At 34.5% G+C, this 20,523-nt stretch overlaps 1 protein-coding gene across 6 annotated transcripts in view; it reads right to left on the bottom strand.

Moving 5' to 3' along the window:
* The window catches only part of USP15 (ubiquitin specific peptidase 15), a 118,903-nt gene that overhangs the window by 75,449 nt on the left and 22,931 nt on the right, over positions 1-20,523 (bottom strand). For all 6 annotated transcript variants that reach the window (XR_006709440.1, XR_006709441.1, XM_045466168.1 and 3 more), the window contains exons 3-4: positions 12,982-13,112; positions 3,505-3,631 (exon numbers count right to left, since the gene is read on the bottom strand). Coding sequence is in view for 4 of the 6 variants with exons in the window: in XM_045466168.1 (XP_045322124.1) it covers positions 3,505-3,631; positions 12,982-13,112 (258 nt within the window). In the remaining 2 variants the exon portion in view is untranslated. The remainder of the gene's footprint in view (positions 1-3,504; positions 3,632-12,981; positions 13,113-20,523) is intronic.

The following is a 20,523-nucleotide window of genomic DNA, read 5'->3' as shown; positions in this document are numbered from 1 at the left end:
TCAGTGTAAATAGTAGTAGCTGAAAATGAGTTTTGATTTGGCAAAACCAGAAAACAAATACTTCTATTTCTTTTTTTTTTTTTTAATTTTTTTTTTTTTCAACGTTTATTTATTCTTGGGACAGAGAGAGACAGAGCATGAACGGGGGAGGGGCAGAGAGAGAGGGAGACACAGAATCGGAAACAGGCTCCAGGCTCTGAGCCATCAGCCCAGAGCCTGACGCGGGGCTCGAACTCACGGACCGCGAGATCGTGACCTGGCTGAAGTCGGACGCTTAACCGACTGCGCCACCCAGGCGCCCCTTCTATTTCTTAATTCTATTTACATAGCATATAGCTGTATTTTATGGACATAAATATTTGGATCATTTTTAATCAAGATGAGACCACAAGGGAAAAATATACATCCCATATTTCCTTTCTTATTATCCAAATTTTTTTATCATTTCAAAACTTACTTCCTTTAGAAAAACAAAATCAGCCCAATTAACCCTTGCACAGATTATATAAGGCAATAATTAAGAGATGAGACTGTGTCCAGTTAGGATATTTTCACTTGGAACCAGGGTGATCCTAAGTAAGTCTTTTAACCTTTCTTAGCCCCAACTTCATCATCTATACAATGAAGATAAAGTATTGCTGAGGTTTAAAAAGAAATTTCCTACAAAGTGCCAAAAACATAGTCCCACAACTGCTAACTACTATGATAACTATTTTATCAGGTCTCTAAAATTCCCAGTTTAATTTTAATTTTTGTGAAGGTTTTACAAAATTTCAGTTTTTGTAAAACCTTTTGCTTAGAGAACAAACTTGCTCAAGTACAGATTACTGAACTTTAAAAACTAAGACCTACAGTAAGAAATCGTGGCCCTATATACACGTGTTGTTTTCTATTGTGATATTTTCTGTTCCATTCTTTTCACTCCCAAACTACTTATACCACCCAGAGTATTGACAAACATGCTCTAATACAGTAAGAAACTTTGGCTGTACAAAAATTCAGGTCACTTACAATTTTAAGGTATATATCCAATGTATGTAGCATTTTAAAGTATTAGTATGTTGATTAAAATCTATACAAATCATAAACTTTTTGAAGCAGATTCTTTACAAATGATTTAACTCCATAAGACAAATTCTTATGTAGTACTTAATATGAGAACTCCACACTGCTTGTACTGAAATCAGAAATTAAACCAGCTGATCTTCATATAATGAGCTTAAAAATATTATTCCGTGAACTAATGCTCTAAAATAAGATTTCTTTTATAAATATTTTTTAATTTTAATTTTTAAAATGTTTATTTATTTTTGAGAGGGAGAGAGACAGAGCTTGAGCAGGGAAGGGGTAGAGAAAGGAAGACACAGAACCTGAAGCAGGCTCCAGGCTCTGAGCGGTCAGCCTAGGGGCCCAATATGGGGCTCCAACTCATGAACCACGATCATGACCTGAGCCGAAGTCAGACGCTTAATCAACTGAGCCACGCAGGTGCCTCTCTAAAAGTAAGATTTCTGATTGTCCCATATTTATACATAATTTTTCTACAGAAATAAGCTAAGGAGAAAAGGAAATACCAAACTCTAGTTTAAAATAACTAGAAAACATTATCTGTATAGTAGCTTCTCATTTATATTCCAACTAGCTGAACATTTCAGACATTATTTAATTTCAATAGACTACCCTTATTAGACTTTAGAGTCTTACTCTGCATATTTTAATATCATGATTAATGCAATTTTATATATATTGATAACTTAAAAAAATTTTTTTGAATGTTTTTATTTTTGAGAGAGAGAGAGAGAGAGAGACAGAGCGTGAGTGGGGAGGAGCAGAGAGAGAGGGGAGACACAGAATCCAAAGCAGGGTCCAGGCTCTGAGCGGTCAGCACAGAGCCCGATGCAGGGCTTGAACCCATGAACTGTGAGATCATGACCTGAGCTGAAGTTGGTCGCTTAACTGACTGAGCCACCCAGGTGCCCCTATAATTGATAACTTTCAGTTTTTCATATACAGAAGAAATGTTTTATTTTCCTGAATATGTTCCACAAGTCTAGAAGTTCAAAAGTCAACTAATTGTACATATTAATATAATGACATTTATATATGGAATTCTTACTATTTTAAGTATTCATTGTATTTTTTTAAAGTTTGATTTTGAGAGAGAGAGAGCACATGCAAGCAAAGGAGGGGCAGAGAGAGAATCTCAAGCAGGCTCTGCACTGCAGCACAGAGCCCGACGCAAGGCTCAATCTCGCAAACCGTAAGATCATGACCTGAGCTAAAATCAAGAGTCAGATGCTTAACCAACTGAGCCACAGGCACCCCTTAAGCATTCATTTCAGAAAGATGACTTAATGAGTTTACTAAATTGCATCACAAACTTATAAATGTTCTAGGTAAATAAAGACGGGGAAAACAGAAAATCCATACATAATATCATATTTGTAAAAACATGAGGATTAACCAAGCACTAGGTATTGAAGAATGGTGTTATTTCATGGAAAATACAGTTTTAAAAGTATGTTCTGCTGTGAAATGGGTAAGTGGTGAAAGTCAAATATACTTGTGAAATTCAGAAATATTTTTATTTGCTTTTAAAGAAAGTATACTTAATGACTGGTTTCAACAAAGAAAGCTATACATAAATTTGCATTTTTTTTTTTTTTGGCTGAGAAGTTCTGTTCATTAATTGCTATGTCTCCACTGTCTGTCTACATTTTCCAACAAGATCAATATTACCATTCATCTTGTTTTCCAATAACTTTATTATAAAATAACTACCTTCTATAATTTTTATTTTGAGCTGTGTTCTATGAACTACAATTTTGGTATTAAATCCATAATCATTTATTTAAAAAATATCTTATTCAACATATTCTGACCGTAAATTAAAATGTGACTTTAAAATACAATAAAAAATTGCATATATTTTAATATGCACTTATATGTGTAGATATATAAATATATAATGATATGTAGATATATAAATATACAGAGGGAGTTGGGTACACTTGAGACTATAATTTCCTAATCCACTCATTGTTAAACAAGAAAAAAATTAATGTATCATAAAAATGCTAACTCTACTAAGCCTACTGCCTTATTTAAGTAGCTTCTTAATTGTATTTAAAGTCCAAAGAATAAACAGGAAAAAAGAAAATAAACAGTTGTCATTTTCCATGTTAAGTAACACTTTCCATGTTACTTACAGTTCTCTAATTTATACTCATGTTACAAACATGATACGTATTTTTTCAAATGCTAAATTAAAACAGTAATTATTTCATTTTTTTAAGTAAAATAACACAAATAATAAACTCATCTAATAATGTAAACTAGATCTAGACATGATAAATGATTCAACTCTAGGCTAAGATTTGTTGCCTCAAACTTGGAAATCTGTAATGTTTAAGTGTAAACCTTAAAAAAGTTATCATCCTAGAAGCATATAAGAAATAGAATTACAGTTAAATTTCTAATAGCAATGGACAGGATGTTGCATACCTATTGTGTCAGCTTTGCTAAATCTTCGAGTTACAACATTGTTCATGTTTCCATTTTCACAGAGCTTCAATTCTGTGAGATATACTTCTACTTTGCAGTGCTTTACAAACATACCCTGTTCAACCACCTAAAAACCAAAGGAAATCAGTTAGCCAAAGCTCAATATATTTCACTGTCTCTAACAGCAATCAATATATATCTCTAAAGAGGCTTTAGAAAAAAACTACGGATCTCCAATAAAAAACATCTATTAAGAACTGTCAATATAAAATAAAAGATACTAGATAGTTTGAAAAGCAAGAAACATATTTGGAAATTTTAATATTTAACAGAATATGAATAATCATTTTAGACATTAACTGGTAGTTTGGAAAGGCATTTACTGATCTATGAAGATATTTTGGTATACTATAAATAACAAATACATTCAATATTTATAATGAGAAAGTTTACCCCAAATGTAAATACAGCTCTGATTATCCAGACCTACTTCTAGCTTTTAGTACTTGAGCTCTAGCAGAAAACCTTTAAATATGATAAGTTTTATAAAATCTCAGTTAGCAACAGCTAACTCTATATGTTAATTCACTCTATATGTTAAATCTTTGAAAATAACTCCAAATTACTGCTGCCAAAATATTCAGCTTTGGTCTGTAACTGATACGTTAGTTTTCCATCCTAAGATGACTTTGTTTGACCTTTATATACGCCCTTAGTAATTCTATTCAACAAATGGAAAAAAAAAAAAGCTGCTAAACATGCAAGCAACAAAGCAAAAAAGGAGTAAAAAAAAAAAAAAATATATATATATATTAGGGTCACCTTTTAAATAAGTATATTTCCTTTTGATCTTCTAAAGGTTAACTGTAGGATTTCAGTCATGAATACTGTTTCTGAAAATAGTAATCGGCCTGATATGTGATACATTAGACAAATATGGCAAAAGGGAGGCTCCAAAAGACTGTTGTACTCACAAGCTTAGCATCAGTTCAGTAAAGGACTTACAAATTTGTCTTTCACTTGCAGGGAAGTTGTTTTAGATCAACAAATTCAAATGTAGCTTAGCTAATATTTAATGTCCAATCCAACACTAATTTTTATGATACTCTTTCATTTATATTCTCTTAATTATACTTGTTATATTCATATTTCTAAAACAGGCCAACAGCCTGCATCTCTCCATCTTTTAATTTTACAAACTTACAGTCTCTTAACTAATGAAATTTGTTTTAAATTCCTTTTGCTTATTTATTTTGAGGTTAAGAATGTAACAAAAGATACCATATCATTTAATTTTATAGGATTACTCGTAGCTATATTTAAGAGGAAAAATTAGAAATCAAATATTCCTGTCAATCAGAAATTTCCACTCTGGGACTCTAGTATCTGAGTGAGAATCCTAAAATAGTATTAATACTAACCATTGGCAGGTTGCTAAAACTGAGGTGGCTATAGGCCTCATTTTTAGGAGGGAAAAATGGAATGACCAATAATAGAATAGGGTAATAGGATAACAAAACAGGATAAAATAACAAAAAAGAAAATCCCTCATTATGATTTATATTGAGATATATTTTCTTCTAAATAAGGCTATTTTTTAAAAAATGAGAATTTTAGTAATACCAATAGATATTTTCCTGGAAAGAATCTGGTGATTTAACTATCAGAAACTCATTGTAAACAATGAAAACAAAACACCAAGATTATTTCAAAATCCACTTTATTGGGTTTCAGGATTTTTCTCGTCATTTTTTTTCTTTTCTCCAAAACTATCTTATATTATTAAAACCCTCATCATCAGTACTCAAAATACTACTGTTATATTTTACTTCCAAAAGTAGTGTAATAAAAAGATGTTCTTTTAAATAAATGTGAGTTTATGCTCTCAACTGTTTTTATTTGAAAGAACCATACTATATGAATAATTAAAGCTTGAATACAGTAGCTCCACTGCAGAGAAAAATAATTAACATATTTATGTATGTTATTATGGTTTTATGTAGATTATTTATTTACATAACATCTTATATTTATTTATATAAAGTCTATTGCCTTATTAAAAATGCACAGAAAATAACCATTTAAAATAATGACTATGAAGACTGTGCAACAGGAAGAAACAGGCTCATAAAAAACAAGGTATAAAGTTATATTTACCTAATTATTATAAACATTAAAATATATATTTGAAATTAAGACTGGAATGCGAATATTCAAAAGCAGTAGTTATGTTTCAGAATTAGAGATAACCACGGAAACATTTTTTCCTAAGTGAATTATGTTATATTAATATGAATAAGAAGCAAATACAAGATGAAATCTGGCTCCCTGTCCAAAATTTAAAACTTATGGCTAAATAAAAGTAATTCCATTAATTGATATCCACAACAAAGGTAAAATCTCTTTACTAGTGAGGGAAATAAAAATTTATATTGAATTAAAATAAATATAATTTCTATTTGTTCATTTTGCTGTGAATATTAGCATTTTCCCCCCTTTGGAAACAGCAAGGGATTTCTAAGGAAATCTGGTATCTAAAACAAGCTGATAATATGGCCTAATGGACACATTTACTATTTTTGAGGAGTTGGCTGCATTCATTTTTGTAGCACTTACTGAGTACTATGCTTATCCTAGTGGTAAAAACAGATAACTAGTGAAGTCTAACAAAATTTCAAAATCATAGGTGTTAATACATAAAAAAATCCTACATATGATATTCCATCCACAAATATTTCAGGACTTATTTCTTCAAAAACGAGAAAACAAGGACTCAGGACCATAATACCACATCACACCTAAAAAAAACTTTAAAACTAGGGGCGCCTGGGTGGCTCAGTTGGTTAAGCCTCCAACTTTGGCTCAGGTCACGATCTCATGGCTCATGAGTTCGAGCCCCACATTGGGCTTTGTGCTGACAGCCCACAGTCTGGAGCCTGCTTCCAATTCTGTGTTTCCCTCTCTCTGTCCCTCCTCTACTTAGGCTCTGCTTCACTCTCTCTCTCTCAAAATGAATAAACATTAAAAAAATTAAAAAAAAACAACTTTAAAACGAATCTTTCATATCAAATATCCAGTCAATATTCAAACTGCCCCTACTGTTTCGTTTTTAATATACTGTTTGAATCAGGATCCAAATCAAGTCCATACACAAAAGTCTCTAAAATGTCTTTTAACTGCAAGTTCACCACGCATTTTTTTATTCTTGCAATTTTTAGTAAAACTACTTCATATTCTTGCAATATTCAGTAAAACTACTTCAATGAGATACATTCTAAATAAGATGCATAGTTATCTAGTTGCCCCTCTTTTTGTGATGTTGGTAGGCATTAATTAACCAGTGCTGAGATCAGGGATGGGGAAACTATGACCCCACAGGCTACATCTACATCTGACTTGCTATCTATTTTTGTATAACATTCTACTAAAACATAGTCATGCCCATTCACTTATATATCATCTGAGTGCAACCAAAACAGCAGAGATGAATACCTTCCAGAGACTACCATGGCTTGCAAATATTTACTATCTGCTCTTTACAGAAAAAGTTTGGTGACACCACCCCCCACCTCAAGCATTATTTTATTTTTGATCAGTCTTGCCTGGACTCATCTTTATTTTACTGATCTAATTTTACTGTTCTTTATGAGCCAACTTTGTTCATTTAATATAGGTTTTTTTCTATTTTATGTTATTGTTTCTTGATTAGACTTAATTTCCTTTTCATAACTCCTTGAGACAAAAGATTTTGACTTCTTTTCTAGTATAAGTATTTAAGCTAGCACATTCTAAGAATGGCTTTAGTCATTCTTTCATGTTGTGGTTATTATTATTCAGTTTAAAATGTTTAATTTTACTTTGTATTTCTTCTTTAAGGATTACTTTACAAGTATAATGTTCCATTTCTAGATAGCTAGGAGATTATCTAGTTACCTTTTTGTTACCAACTTCTAAATTCCACTGGGGACAGAAGTCACTGAATAATTTCTAACATTAGAAGTGCACTGGAATTTGCTTGATGGCCCCGCACATGGTCAATTTTGGTAAAAATTCCACTCAGGAAGAATCTGTATTCTGCACTAAGTGCAATGCATGTCAATTAGGTTATGCTGTTTAACCACGTTGTTCAAATCTGCTTCCAAGCTCAATCATGTGGTTGCTGGCAGTTCTCAGAACCTCTCCAGCTGCTGGCAGAGAATTTAACTCCTCATTATGTGAGTGCCTCTATAGGCTGCCTGCATGGCAATATGGCTTCACTCAGAGTGACTGATCAGAGAGTGAGTGAGCGAGCGAGCGAGGGAGGGAGGGAGAGAGTGACAGAGAGCACACGTGTGAGTGCACACACAAAAGAGCACTTCCCAAGTTAGAAACACCAGTTATCTTTTCTTTTAGAAACTAATCCCAGAAGTGACATACTATCACTTCTGCCATATTTTACTGGTCACACAGACTAACTTTGGTACAACGTGGGAGATTACACAAGAGTATATAAGTAACAGGAGGTGGCAGTCACTGGGAAGCTTTTTGAGGCTGGCTACCACAGTCCACTCTCTGGCTCCCAGTAAGTCACAGTCCCTCCCTACAACATGCAAAATACATTTACTCCCTGCAAAGCCCCCATTAGTATCACCCGATTATAATATCAACTCCAAGTTTAGAAACTTGTCATTTATATCGGATCCAGGTACGGATAAGGCCTTGGATATAGTTTCTTAAACATCTTGGGTATAGTTCCTCTTCATCTATAATCCTGTGAACTACGATATAAATTTTCTGCCTACCATACACCCTAAATAAAATGGTGGGGCATACAGAAGACAATTTTTTAGATATTTCTGTTAAAAGGGATGGGGATGGGGTGGGGAGAGAAACAAAGAAGTCAACGGTCCATGGAAATTCTGAAATCCACCTGGGCAAATACTTAAAGTTCCTTGATCAGGGCCTTAAAATGACTCTTTACAACATTGTTTGTTTCCTGAATCACACTTTTTTTCATGAAAGTTAGCACATGTGTGCAGTTGAGTAAATTCTTAGTCTGACCTCTGCTTGTAGAAGTCTCAGAGATCAAAGGCCTCTTTGATCTTAACACTGTTTCTGTAGTCCAAGATGGTAGCAGTTCGTGAAAACACCACAGGTCTCCAGTGGATCTCACTGGAGTCTCACTCCATTAGACAAAAGTCACATCCACAAATGTCTGTCCTCTAGCTATGTCCTATCTTGGGTTTACGCTGAAAGCCTGAAGGGCGATGCTCTTAAGCTTCTTAGAAGCTCCACTGTTCTTAGAAGCCACATATTGAAAGGAAGTGTGAAGTACACCCTGAAATTCTTTAAAGGGCCTTTTGTCTGAACAGTATTGTGAGGTACCACCTTTGACTTCTCTGAGGTCTTAATAAAGAATTTTACAGTTGTACTCTTGGCTTCAACTTTCGTTCATGCTTTCCTGAGAGTGACTTAAGTCTGATCTTTGCTTGGGAACACATCAGAGTTTCAGCATTGTCATCTGGAGAGGCCATCAATCTTCCAAACCAGGAAGTCTTGGCTCCTTTTTAACAGCCCTTTCTTTAGTTTCTCTCTCCCTTCTCACATGTGACTATATGAAGCACAAGAAGAAACCAGGCAGTACTTCCAATATTTTGGCATATCATTCAGCTCATTAGATATTTTTTTTACCTTTCAATTTACTGCAGTTGACAAATGCTGCTAAACTTTCTGCTACCTTACAACAAAGATCACTTCTTCTGGGTTCCATTAAGATTTTCCTCACTTTCCTGTGAGTCCTCACTGGCAGCCTCCTCAAAGTCTAAAATTGTGCTATCAATTTATTCAAGGCACTTTAAGCTTTCATTAATACTCATAATTTCTTACAGCTTCTACTCCCTGCCTGGTTCTAAAGCCACACCACACTTCAAATTTTGATAAGGCAGCACACTATTTCCAGAACTACCAAAATTAGTTCTTAGTTTTCTTTTATATACTTTTTTGTTTTGTTTTGAGAAAGGGAGAAAGAGAGAATCCCAAGCAGGCTCCACGCTCAGCGGGAGCCCACTGTAGGACTACCACAACCCCAGGACCACTACCAGAGGAGAAATCAAGAGTCAGACGTTCAACTGACTGAGCCACGCAGGCATCCCAGTTACTAGTTTTCTAGTGCTGCATAATATATCATCCCAAAATTCAGCAACTTAACATTAGTTCACATAGTTTCTGAGGGTCAAGAACCTGGAGCAGCTTAGCTAGGTTGGTCTGCTTGGGGTCTCTTATGAGATTAAGGTCAAGCTGTAGGTTAAGGCTTCAATTATCTGAAAGCTGTAATGACACTGGAGGATTCACTTCTGAGGTCACTCACATGGTTGTTAACAGGTCTCCATTTCTCTCTATTGCCCAGAGATCTCAGTTCCTTACTATATGAGCCGTTCCACAGGCTGCCTGAGTATGCAGTTAAACTTCCCAGAATGAGAAATGACAGAGTGCAAGAGGGTGTGTGCACCCAAGATGGGAGCTGAGGTGTCTTCTATAATCTCATCTTTTCTATTTTAATTAGGTATTATTGAAATGTAACATTAGTTTCAAATGTAAAACAATGATTTGATATTTGTGTATGTTGTGAAACGGATCACTACAAAAAGTCTAGTCAATGTCTGTCACCCTATATAGTTAGAAACATTTTTCTCTTGTGACAAGAACTTTTAAGATCTACTCTCTTAGCAGCTTTCAAAAATGCAATACAGTACTATTAACTATAGTCACCATGCCATACATTACAACCCCATGACTTACCGATTTTATAACTGAAGTCTGTACCTTCTGGATCCCTTTACCCTAAAATCTAATCTTGAAAGTGACACATCCACTTTAACTTCTGCCATGTTACTGCCACAAAGGACTACCCAAGGATATGGATATAAGGAGGTTGTCTTGGAGGCTACTATCTTAACTTATATACTAATATGATTTATTTTAAGTTTATGTATATATTCATCCTAATAAGATATTACTACCATTTTAAATAGTCTGCCTTAAGATTTATTCACAATATTTACTTTTGTCAATCTACATTTTTTCCTGGGTCTCCAAGCTTCCATACGGAATAATTTTCTTACCATTCTGAAAACTGCTTTGTATTTCCTTTAGTGCAGGTCTGCTAGTAACAAATTCTATCAATTTGTTTATCTGAAAATAGCTTTCTTCGCTACCCGAAGGATCCTTTTCTGAAGGATCCTTTCCTTGGATACACATTCTAGGTTGGCAGTGATTTTCTTTCATCATGTTGAAGATGGTTATTGTTATTTTTCAGATTTCATTTCTTCTGAGAAATAATTTCTTTGTTTATTCTTACTTTGAAGGTAAATAGACCTCTTTTTTGGCTGTAAGAGGAATATCTTTCTGCTTTTGCTATTGAACATTTTTATTGGGTATGGTTTTGTTTGTATTTTTTTGAGCATGGGTTTGTTTCACAGCATTTGATTCTGTAGCATGTTACCTTCCACTGGTTTTAGAAAATTCTCAGCTATTATCTCCAGCATTACTTCTTAAAATTTTGTTGTTGTTATTTATTTTTGAGAGAGAGTGTGAGCAGTAGAGGAACAGAGAGAGAGGGGGACAGAGGATCCAAAGTGAGCTCCAAACTGACAGCAGTGAGACTGACGCAAAGCTGAAACTCACAAACCACGAGATCATGACCCGAGCAGAAGTGGGACACTCAACTGACCGAGCCACCCAGGTGTCCCACCTCCAATGTTACTTCTATGCTGTTCTGCTTTTTCTCTCCTTCTAAGAGTCCACTTGTATGTATATTAAACTAATGCACTTTGCTCAAAGTGCCTTTGCTTATTTCTGTATATTCCATCATTCAGTGTCTCTAAGCTTCAATCTGTATATATTTTTTAAAGTTTATTCTGAGAGAGGGAGGAAGCAAAAGCATGAGTGGGGCAGGGCAGAGAGAGAGACAAAGAATGTCAAGCAGGCTCTGTGCTGTCAGCACGGAGCCCGACGCAGGGCTCAATCTCACAAAACCTGAGATAATGACCTGAGAGAAGTCAAGAGTTGGACGCATAACCAATTGAACCACCCAGGTGCCCCAAGTCTATTTATTTCTACTGATGTTATCAGTTAGTTTAGAAATTTTCTCTTTGGTTCTGCTTACTGTTTTACCCAAATACTGATTACTTACTTCTTAATTTTTTTCATATTATTTTAGAATTACAAATTTTATTTGGTTCTTAATAGTTTTAGAATTATATTTAATTCTTAACAGTTTTGAAGTCCTTCAACGGTCTTATTTTTAAACATAATAAGCACAGTATTTATTTATTCATATTTATTTTAGAGGGAGAGTGTGTGCATGTATGCACAAGTGATGGAGGGATGGAGGGGGGGTGGAGAATCTCCAGCAGGCTCCACGTCCAGCATACAGCTGGACTACGGGCTCGTTGTCATGAACATAAGATCATGACCTGAGCTGAAATCAAGAGTCAGACGCTTAAGTGACTGAGTCATCCAGGCTCCCCATAAGCACAGTATTTTAAAATTTCAGTCTGATAATTCCAGGGACAGAGAGAGAGACAGAGAATCCCAAGCAGGCTCCGTACTGTCAGCGCAGGGCCCGATCCCACAAACTATGAGATCATGACCTGAGCCTAAATCAAGAGCCAGACGGTTAACCAACTAGGCCACCAGGCACCCCAAGATTTAATTCTATACCTAAACCACCAATATACACATACAAATTGTTAATATAGCAACTCTGTAGCAGTTCCAAATAAATCCATGTATGGTTTGGTCTACTACAGGTCTATACGCTTGTGTTACCTAATTTGTTTTTTTAATTGTTTCTGGGTTGAAAAAAAAAAAAGATAAATAATTATATGCTCAGAGATTCTGGTCCCCAAACTCTTCCTTCCTCTCTTCCCCCTCCCTGCCTGATACACTATTAAATACTTGTGTAAGATTGGCAGACCTACTTTAAACATTCGGTATTCTGTTAAATGACAACACCCTTACTTTCATAAATGACTTTTTAGTTCCAAAAAGTAAAAACAATGGTTTTTTTTTTTTTTTTTTTTGACAGAGACTAAGAGAGAGAGAGGGAAGGGAAGAGGGAGAGGGACAGAATTTTCAGCAGGCTCCATACCCAGCATGGAACCTGACACAGGGTTCAATCTCACGAATGTAAAATCATGACCTAAGCCGAAATCAAGAGCTGGAGGCTTAACCAACTGAGCCACACAGGTACCCTGATAATGCATCATTTTTAATGTTTCTAAACTCTAACTGTAAAACTTGCAGCATAGTGGTTAAGAAAACAGGCTGCCTAAGTTTTTAAACTGATGTGACTTTCTAAAAGACCCTGAATCTATCTCTGTCCTCATTTCCTCATCTATAAAATGAAGGTAAGAATACGTACCCTACAGAGCTTCCTCAACAAAAATGTGAACTGTTGGAGAAAAACATTTTTATTCAGTTATGCTTAATACATACCTTTCGTGCTATTGGTTCCTGACCTTCCATCAATGTGTACCAGCTGACAAGTTTATTCCAGCCCTCAGTTGGCAACAGTATGTAATCCAATTCATCAATAAGATGTTCCTTAAGTGACTGGGCATCACCATCTGCAAAAGAAAATAGTAAACTTGATACATAAAAAGAAACAATAGTACATATATCTAATACTATATAGTGTAACTATGATAGATTACTTAAATTCATGGAGACTAATTTAAATATTTAACCAATGAGTTCTGAAGAAAGCTCTGAAGAAATTCACATATAAATCTACATGTTTCAAAATAAACTGTTGCTTTAAAAAGTTTCAGTGTGTACCAGTAGTCAATGAACAGCATTTAAAGACATAATTTTTTTATTAAGCTCTTAAAAAAAATACTAAGGTGTAATATTAAAAAAATACCAAGGGATCTGAAAGAAAAGTGTTTCCCCAATATTTCAAGTAGCAGATATTCCTCACGTGGTAAAAGTGATCATTCTAGCATTAGGTGATGAAGGAAATTCAGAAGCAAATCAATAACCTTTTACAATGACTCCAAAGCATATGGGCTGGGAACCATGATGGAAATCAAAAAAGGGCACCTTGAAAACCAAATCATTACTCCAGAAGGCCCATGATCTACGTTCCTCCCAAAATCTAAAGTAGAGGTAGTTGTTCTGATGTGGTTCTAATTCTATAATCATTTTCAAAAGTCTGGTTAAATTAAAAACTTACTGCAGGGCAGACCAGAGATCTAGAAGCAAGAGCATGAGTTACACCTGTATGACAGTTCTAATCTTAGACTCATTTTTTATTATCTGGTCCTGTTACCTGAATTTTCAAAGTGCAGAAACAAACACATATAGTTCATTGAATTACACACAACATAAAGATTTTCTCAATCTGAGCCAGTCTTAAACTAACAAACATGGAAAGCAAAATTGTTGTTAGTAGTATCTCAGTGAGAACACATTCTTAGACATTACAATATAAAACAAGAAGGAGGAAAAATTCTGAAAAGATTAAAAGAAAGTTATTTATTCCATCTAGCATCAATCTATGGTCAGAGAATCACACTGAACTTTGAGAAAACTTTCATGTAGAGAAGAAACGGTAAAACTCTAAGTTCTATAATACAAACTTCAATCGCAGATGCAAACTAAGCACTAATTTTTAAAACCTTAGTTGTAATTCTAAATTCTTTATGGAAACTGATCATTTGGAACATATTTTCAGAACCTGCTGAAGGTGAAAGAGACTTACACATTGTAAACACCTCTATGCATCATATCCTATGAGACATACTACAGAAGACAACCATGTTATCTCAGTTCTCAAAGCAATCCTGTAAGATAGGTATCTCCATTTTAGATTAGAAAATATTTTCAGGGAAACTCAGTAACTTTCCTAAGATCATACATACAGAAAACTGCAGGTACTATGAAAGGTGTTACTATAGAAAACACTGTTAGGTGACTTTTCAAAACAGTATCATGAGGTAGATATCTCCAAATTAATGAGTAAACAGACTCCAGTACTGATTAACTCGCCAAAGGTTACACATACAGAAGACTGTACAAATTGGACTCAAATAGATTGGTTTACTTAAACATCCATTTTCTTTCTACTATTGACAGATTGCCCTCCATAAAACTTAGGAAAAGAAAGAAAAGTTTAAAAATTAAGACTTTTAAGCTGTTTTCCACAATAATTCAAGAGTTTGAGTAAATGATTTTACTATGTACCAGAATCAAATAGTAACTTTATATGTAGTGGACAATATTTGTTACTTCTGCAATTACTGACTCATAATTGATACACAATAAATTGCACATATTTAAGGTGAACTATTTGGTCAATTTTGACAGATCAATACAAATGTGAAACCACCACCATGACCAAAATGATGGATAGATTCCTCCCCATTAAAGGATTCCTAAGAGTCCTTTGTAATCTCTACTTTCTGTTTATCTAAGTCTACTGTCCTGTCCCCCAAAAATCACTTACCTGTTTATCCATATTTTGCAACTATAGACTAATGTGCACTTTTGTAGTTTTATATGAAAACTGTCTTTTGTTACTACACGCATTTTCTAGAATCTCAAGTAAAAATTATATATAGTGTTTTTGTTTGGCTTTCTTTACACTGCGTAATTATCTTGAGAGCCATCTATGTTTCTACATATTAATACTTCACTGCCAGCACAGAGCCTGACATGGGGCTCAAACTCATGAAACTGTGAGATCATGACCTGTGCCAAAACCCAGAGTTGGACGCTTAGCCAACTGAACCACCCAGGCGTCCCTACACTTCATTCCTTTTAATTGTTGAGTAGGATTTCATTATATGGATATACTATAATTTGTTTATCCAGTTAGCTATTGATGGGCATTTGGGGTTGTTTCCAATTTTCTCTATTACAAATAACATTGCTATGCACATCTGTGTATAAGTTTTCATATGGATATATATTCTCATTTCTTTTGGGTAAATATGTAGGAGTGGAATGACTGGTTTCTACGGTAAACATGGGTTTAGGTTTTTAAGAAATTTCCTATTTCCAAAAACAGTGTATAGAAGCTCCACTTATTTCACATCCTTGTCAACACGTGGGTATCATTCTTTTAAATTTTAATCATTTTGATACACGTATCAAACAAACATACACATACACATTTGAAACCTCATTTCTCTAATGACTAATGATGCTGATAATCTATGCAATTATGCAGTTTTTGAAAACTCCATTTTCTTTTGTGAATCATCTGTTCAAATCTTTTGCCTATGTTTTCCACTAGGTTTTGCTGTATTAATATAGTTTCAAGAATTCTTTATTCTGCATACAAGTCTTTTATCAGTTAGGTGATCTGCAAATACTTCTCCCACACTGTGGTTTGTTTTTTCATTCTTAACATTTATCATTTGAAGAAGATTTTATTACTGAGCACAGGTTTTTTTCTTTTATCAGTTTGCTTTTCGTATCACATTTAAGAAATCTGCCTAACACAATGTCACAAAGATTTTCTCCTATTTTTTACAATTTATATGATCTGTTTTATTTTGTATATAATGCCAGGTATGGATCCAAGTTCAGTTTCTTGGTTTTTTTTTTTTTGTTTTGTTTTTTTTTTTTTTTTTGCGAACAGATACCTAAAGCTCAAGCTCAAGCAGTATGTTTAAAGACTATCCTCTCTTTACTGAAATCCTCTTACATCTTTGTTTAAAATCAATTGACCACATATGTGTGCATCTACTTTTGGATTCTCTAATCTGTTCAATTGATCCCTGTCTCACACCGTATACGAATATTAACTTAAAATTGATCAAAGTCATAAATGTAACAGCTAAAACTATAAAATTCTTAGAAGACAACATAGGTGTAAATCTTTTATGACCCTGGATTAGGGAATGCATTCTGACACCAAAACCACAAGAAGAAAAAAATATAAATTGGATTTAATCAAAATTAAAAACTACTGTGCTTCAAAGACACAAGAAAGTAAAAGACAATTTACAGATTGGGAGACAATTTTTGGAGATCATATATCTGATAAGGGGCTAGTATCCAGAATATATAAATAACACTTAAAACAGAAAAATAAAAAGAAGCCCAATTAAAAAATAAGAACAGGATCTGAACTAACATTTCTCCAAAAAAGATACATAGACAGCACAGATAAGATACTTAACATCATTACTCACTAGAGAAATACAAATCAAAATCACAATGAGGTATCACTTCACACCCAGCAGGATGGCTATAATAAAAGGACAATGTGTTGGCAAGGATATGTCTGACTCTTGATTTCAGCTCAGGTCATGATCCAAGGTTATGGGATTGGGCCGTGTGAGGCTCCATGCTGAGCATGATATTTTCTCTCTCTCCCCCTCTGCCTCTCTTGCTGTCTAAAATAAAATAAAAATTAAAAAGATACAATTGGGTTTTTAAATAATCGTCTTATATCCTATAAACCAATCTCATTTATTACTCCTTAGAAACTTGGTTTTTTGTAGATTCAATCAAATTTTCTGGACAACTAGGCATAGTTACCTGTGAATAAAAGCAGATTTATTACTTCTTCCTGTATAATCTGTATGCTTTTTACCTCTTTTTCTTGCCTTACTGCACTGGGTGGAACCTCTAAGGTCAGCTGAAGACCTAAATGGACACACTTGCTTTTTTCATGTTACCTGTAGGTTTTTTGTAGAAGCCCTTTATGAGGCTGAGGACACTTCCTTCATTTTATTCTTTTATCTTACATATTATCTTTAATTTTTTTTAATGTTTATTTATTTTTGAGTGAGAGAGAGAGACACAATCTGAAACAGGCTCCAGGCTCTGAGCTGTCAGCACAGAGCCCAATGTGGGGCTTGAACTCACAAAGTGAGATCATGAACTGAGCTGAAGTTGGACGTTTAACCAACTAAGCCACCCTGGAGCCCTGATGTATTATCTTTTAAATATATTTTTCTATATGATACATATATATATATAATATATATATATGTATGTATGTGTGTGTATATGTACATATCTTACACATACATACCCATTTCATTGTTGGACTTTATTTACTAAACTTCTGTTTAGACAACATACGTAGACAAGAGTTTTCTTTGGATGTCTGTAAGATTTTGGTATCAGGGTAATGATGGTTTCATAGCATGAGTTGGGAAGTATTAGCTTCCAATTTTGGAAGAGTTTTGTAAAACAGGTATATATAAATATGTGGTGGAATTCACCAGTGGCACCATTTGGATCTGATGAGTTTTTCTGTGAAAAATTTTAAGCTACAAATTCATTTTCTGTAATTGATACAGGGCTCTTCAGGCAATCTATTCTTTTGGAATGAGCTTTGGCAGTTTCACTTTTTTTCATCTGGTTTGTTGAATTTAATGACATAAAGTTCGTAATAATTCTTTATTGCCCTTTTAATAGTTGTTGATTCCGAACTGGTGTTACCTCTCATGTTCTGATATTGGCAATTGTGTCTTTTCTTTTTTCTTTTTTTTTTTTTTTATGTTTGTTTATTTTGAGAGAGATACAGTGTGCATGTGTATACATAAGAGTAGGAGAGGGGCAGTGAGAGAGGGAGACAGAGAATCCTAAGCAGGCTCCTGCTGTCAGCAGAGTCTGACACAGGGCTCAATCTCTCAATTTCACGAACTGTGAGACCATGACCTAAGATGAAATTAAGAGTCAGATGCTAGTCAGAAACTAGATATGGACCCATTTTATTGTTTCACAAAGAACGAGTTTATTTTTCCTTTTTTATAATTGACATATCATATTATATTTGTTTTGAGAAGAACCGATTTTTGGTTCATTGATTTTTTTCTCTATTTTCCTATTCTCTAATTTCTGTTCTGAAATTACTTTCTTTCTTCTAAGTTTAATCTGTTCTTCTTTAGTTTCTTAAAAACTGTCACTGATTTGAGAGTCTCATTTTCTTTACTGATATATTATTTATGTATTATATAATTATATATTAATACAGTCACTCCAGCTTTCTTTGGATTAGTGTTAGCACAGGTATTACTTTTCTATATGCTGTATAACAAACTAATGCAGTGGCTGAAAACCATAACCCATTTACTATCTCATAGTTCTGTGAGTTACAAGTTCGGGGGGCTCAACAGACTTCTCTATTTAGGGTCTCATAAGGCAGAAATCAAGACGTCAGATGGGCTGATCTCCTAACTAGAGACTCTGGGGAAGAATTTGCTTCCAAGCCCATTCAGACTGTTGGCAGTATTCAGTTCTTCATGATGCCAGGACTGAGGTGGTCTGTTTCTTTGCTGGCTGTGAGCCAGGGTCTCTCTCTGTTCCTAAAGGATCCCCTGCCTTCCTTCTCACATGGCCCCTTCCATTTTTAACCAGCAATGATGTACTGAGTAATTCTCATGCTTTGAATCTCTGATTTCTACCAGCCAGAGAAAAGTCTCTGCTTTTAAAGAGCACTTGTTAGATTAAACCTGGTGGGATAATATCCCTTTTGCCATACAACATAAATAATCCTGGGAATGGTATCTCATCCTAATTCACATGCTCTACCCATACTCAAAGGGGAGATGATTATATAAGAGAGAGAGCAGTCACTGGGAGTCAGTCTTAGAATTCTGCTTACCATAACATGCCATACTTTTTCAATTCTTTTAATCCATTTGTACCTTTATATCAAAAGAGGGGTTTCTTATAGACAGTACATAGTTAGGTCTTATTTCTTATCCAATCTCTACCTCTAATTAGGGGTATTTACATTTAATGTGATTATTCATAGAGAAGAGTTTGAATCTACCACGTTGCTAATTTGTTTTGTATGTTCCATTTGTTAATTTTTTCTACTTAAAAAATTTTTAAACATTGATATTTCTCCTCATTATGCATATTTTTCTGCTTCTTTGTCTACCAGGTAATATATTGTTAGATTCAAGACATTATAAATTTTATCCTGTTGGATGCTGAATATTTCTGAATTTCTCTAAGTACTCTTGCATTTTGTTCTAAGATATAAAGTTTGATGCTTTCAGGATAAAAGGACAGGACAATTAATTTTGCCCTATTACAGTGGCAAAACTGTTCGCAGTATACTCCATGAATTATAAGGCTTTCCACTCTGTTATGAACACTTTATTCTTGGTCCTATATGAGCCCCAATGACTGTTCCCTCTAATTCTTTTGGGCGCTTCTTTCCTTGGCCTTGGGTACCCCCTTCACATACATGAGCTAATCAACACTCAGTTGGAGATATGAGAGAGACTCTGTATATCTCTAGGTCTCTGTCTCTTTTTGCTGGTCATTCCTATCTGGTACTCTAAACTGAAAACTCTGGTGGCCTGGGTCTCCCTGAATCCCAAACTCTTTCCTCAACTGGGGAGAGTGCCAGGCTCTACATGGGTTTCCTCTTCTGTGCCTTGTTTTGAAAACTGGTATCAATGCAGTAAGCTGAGACAATCATAGGGCTTACCACATTTGTTTCCTATATCTCAAGGATCACTGTTCTTTGCTGCCTGGTATCCAATGTTTTGAGAACCACTGATTTATATATTTTGTCAAGGTTTTAGTTTGCTCAGGTGGAAGAGTAAATCTAGTCCCTGTCACTCCATCTTGGCCAGAAATGGAAGCTCTGGTACTTGTGTTTTATACCCTTTAAATGTAATGAGAGGTACAGAAAACTGGTAAGTAGCAAGGGTTGGAGAAGACTGATGCAAAAATCCAAGAATGTAAACATTTATCAGTGCTCCCCAACTAAATAAAGAATCATGTGTCCATTAGGAATAATGTAGCACTATAGTGCTTTAAGATAGTGCTTTCTAACTTACATTCTTCATTTAAAGATGTGAATAATAAACATTTCTTACATAATAAATGAAAACAATCTGTCATAATACACAGTAATAACTAATTATGATAGAATAATCTGAGTTCATTAGGTCAAATCTATTATACAAAGAAATTTTTTTTTTTTTAACATTTATTCATTTTTTTGAGAGACAGAGAGAGACAGAGCATGAGCAGGGGAGGGGCAGAGAGAGA

The sequence above is a fragment of the Leopardus geoffroyi genome, chromosome B4 (genome assembly GCF_018350155.1).
Source record: "Leopardus geoffroyi isolate Oge1 chromosome B4, O.geoffroyi_Oge1_pat1.0, whole genome shotgun sequence".
NCBI classification, from domain to species: domain Eukaryota; kingdom Metazoa; phylum Chordata; class Mammalia; order Carnivora; family Felidae; genus Leopardus; species Leopardus geoffroyi.
The sequence above is the reverse complement of the archived record's forward strand: the minus strand, read 5'-3'. Positions and strand labels throughout refer to the sequence as shown.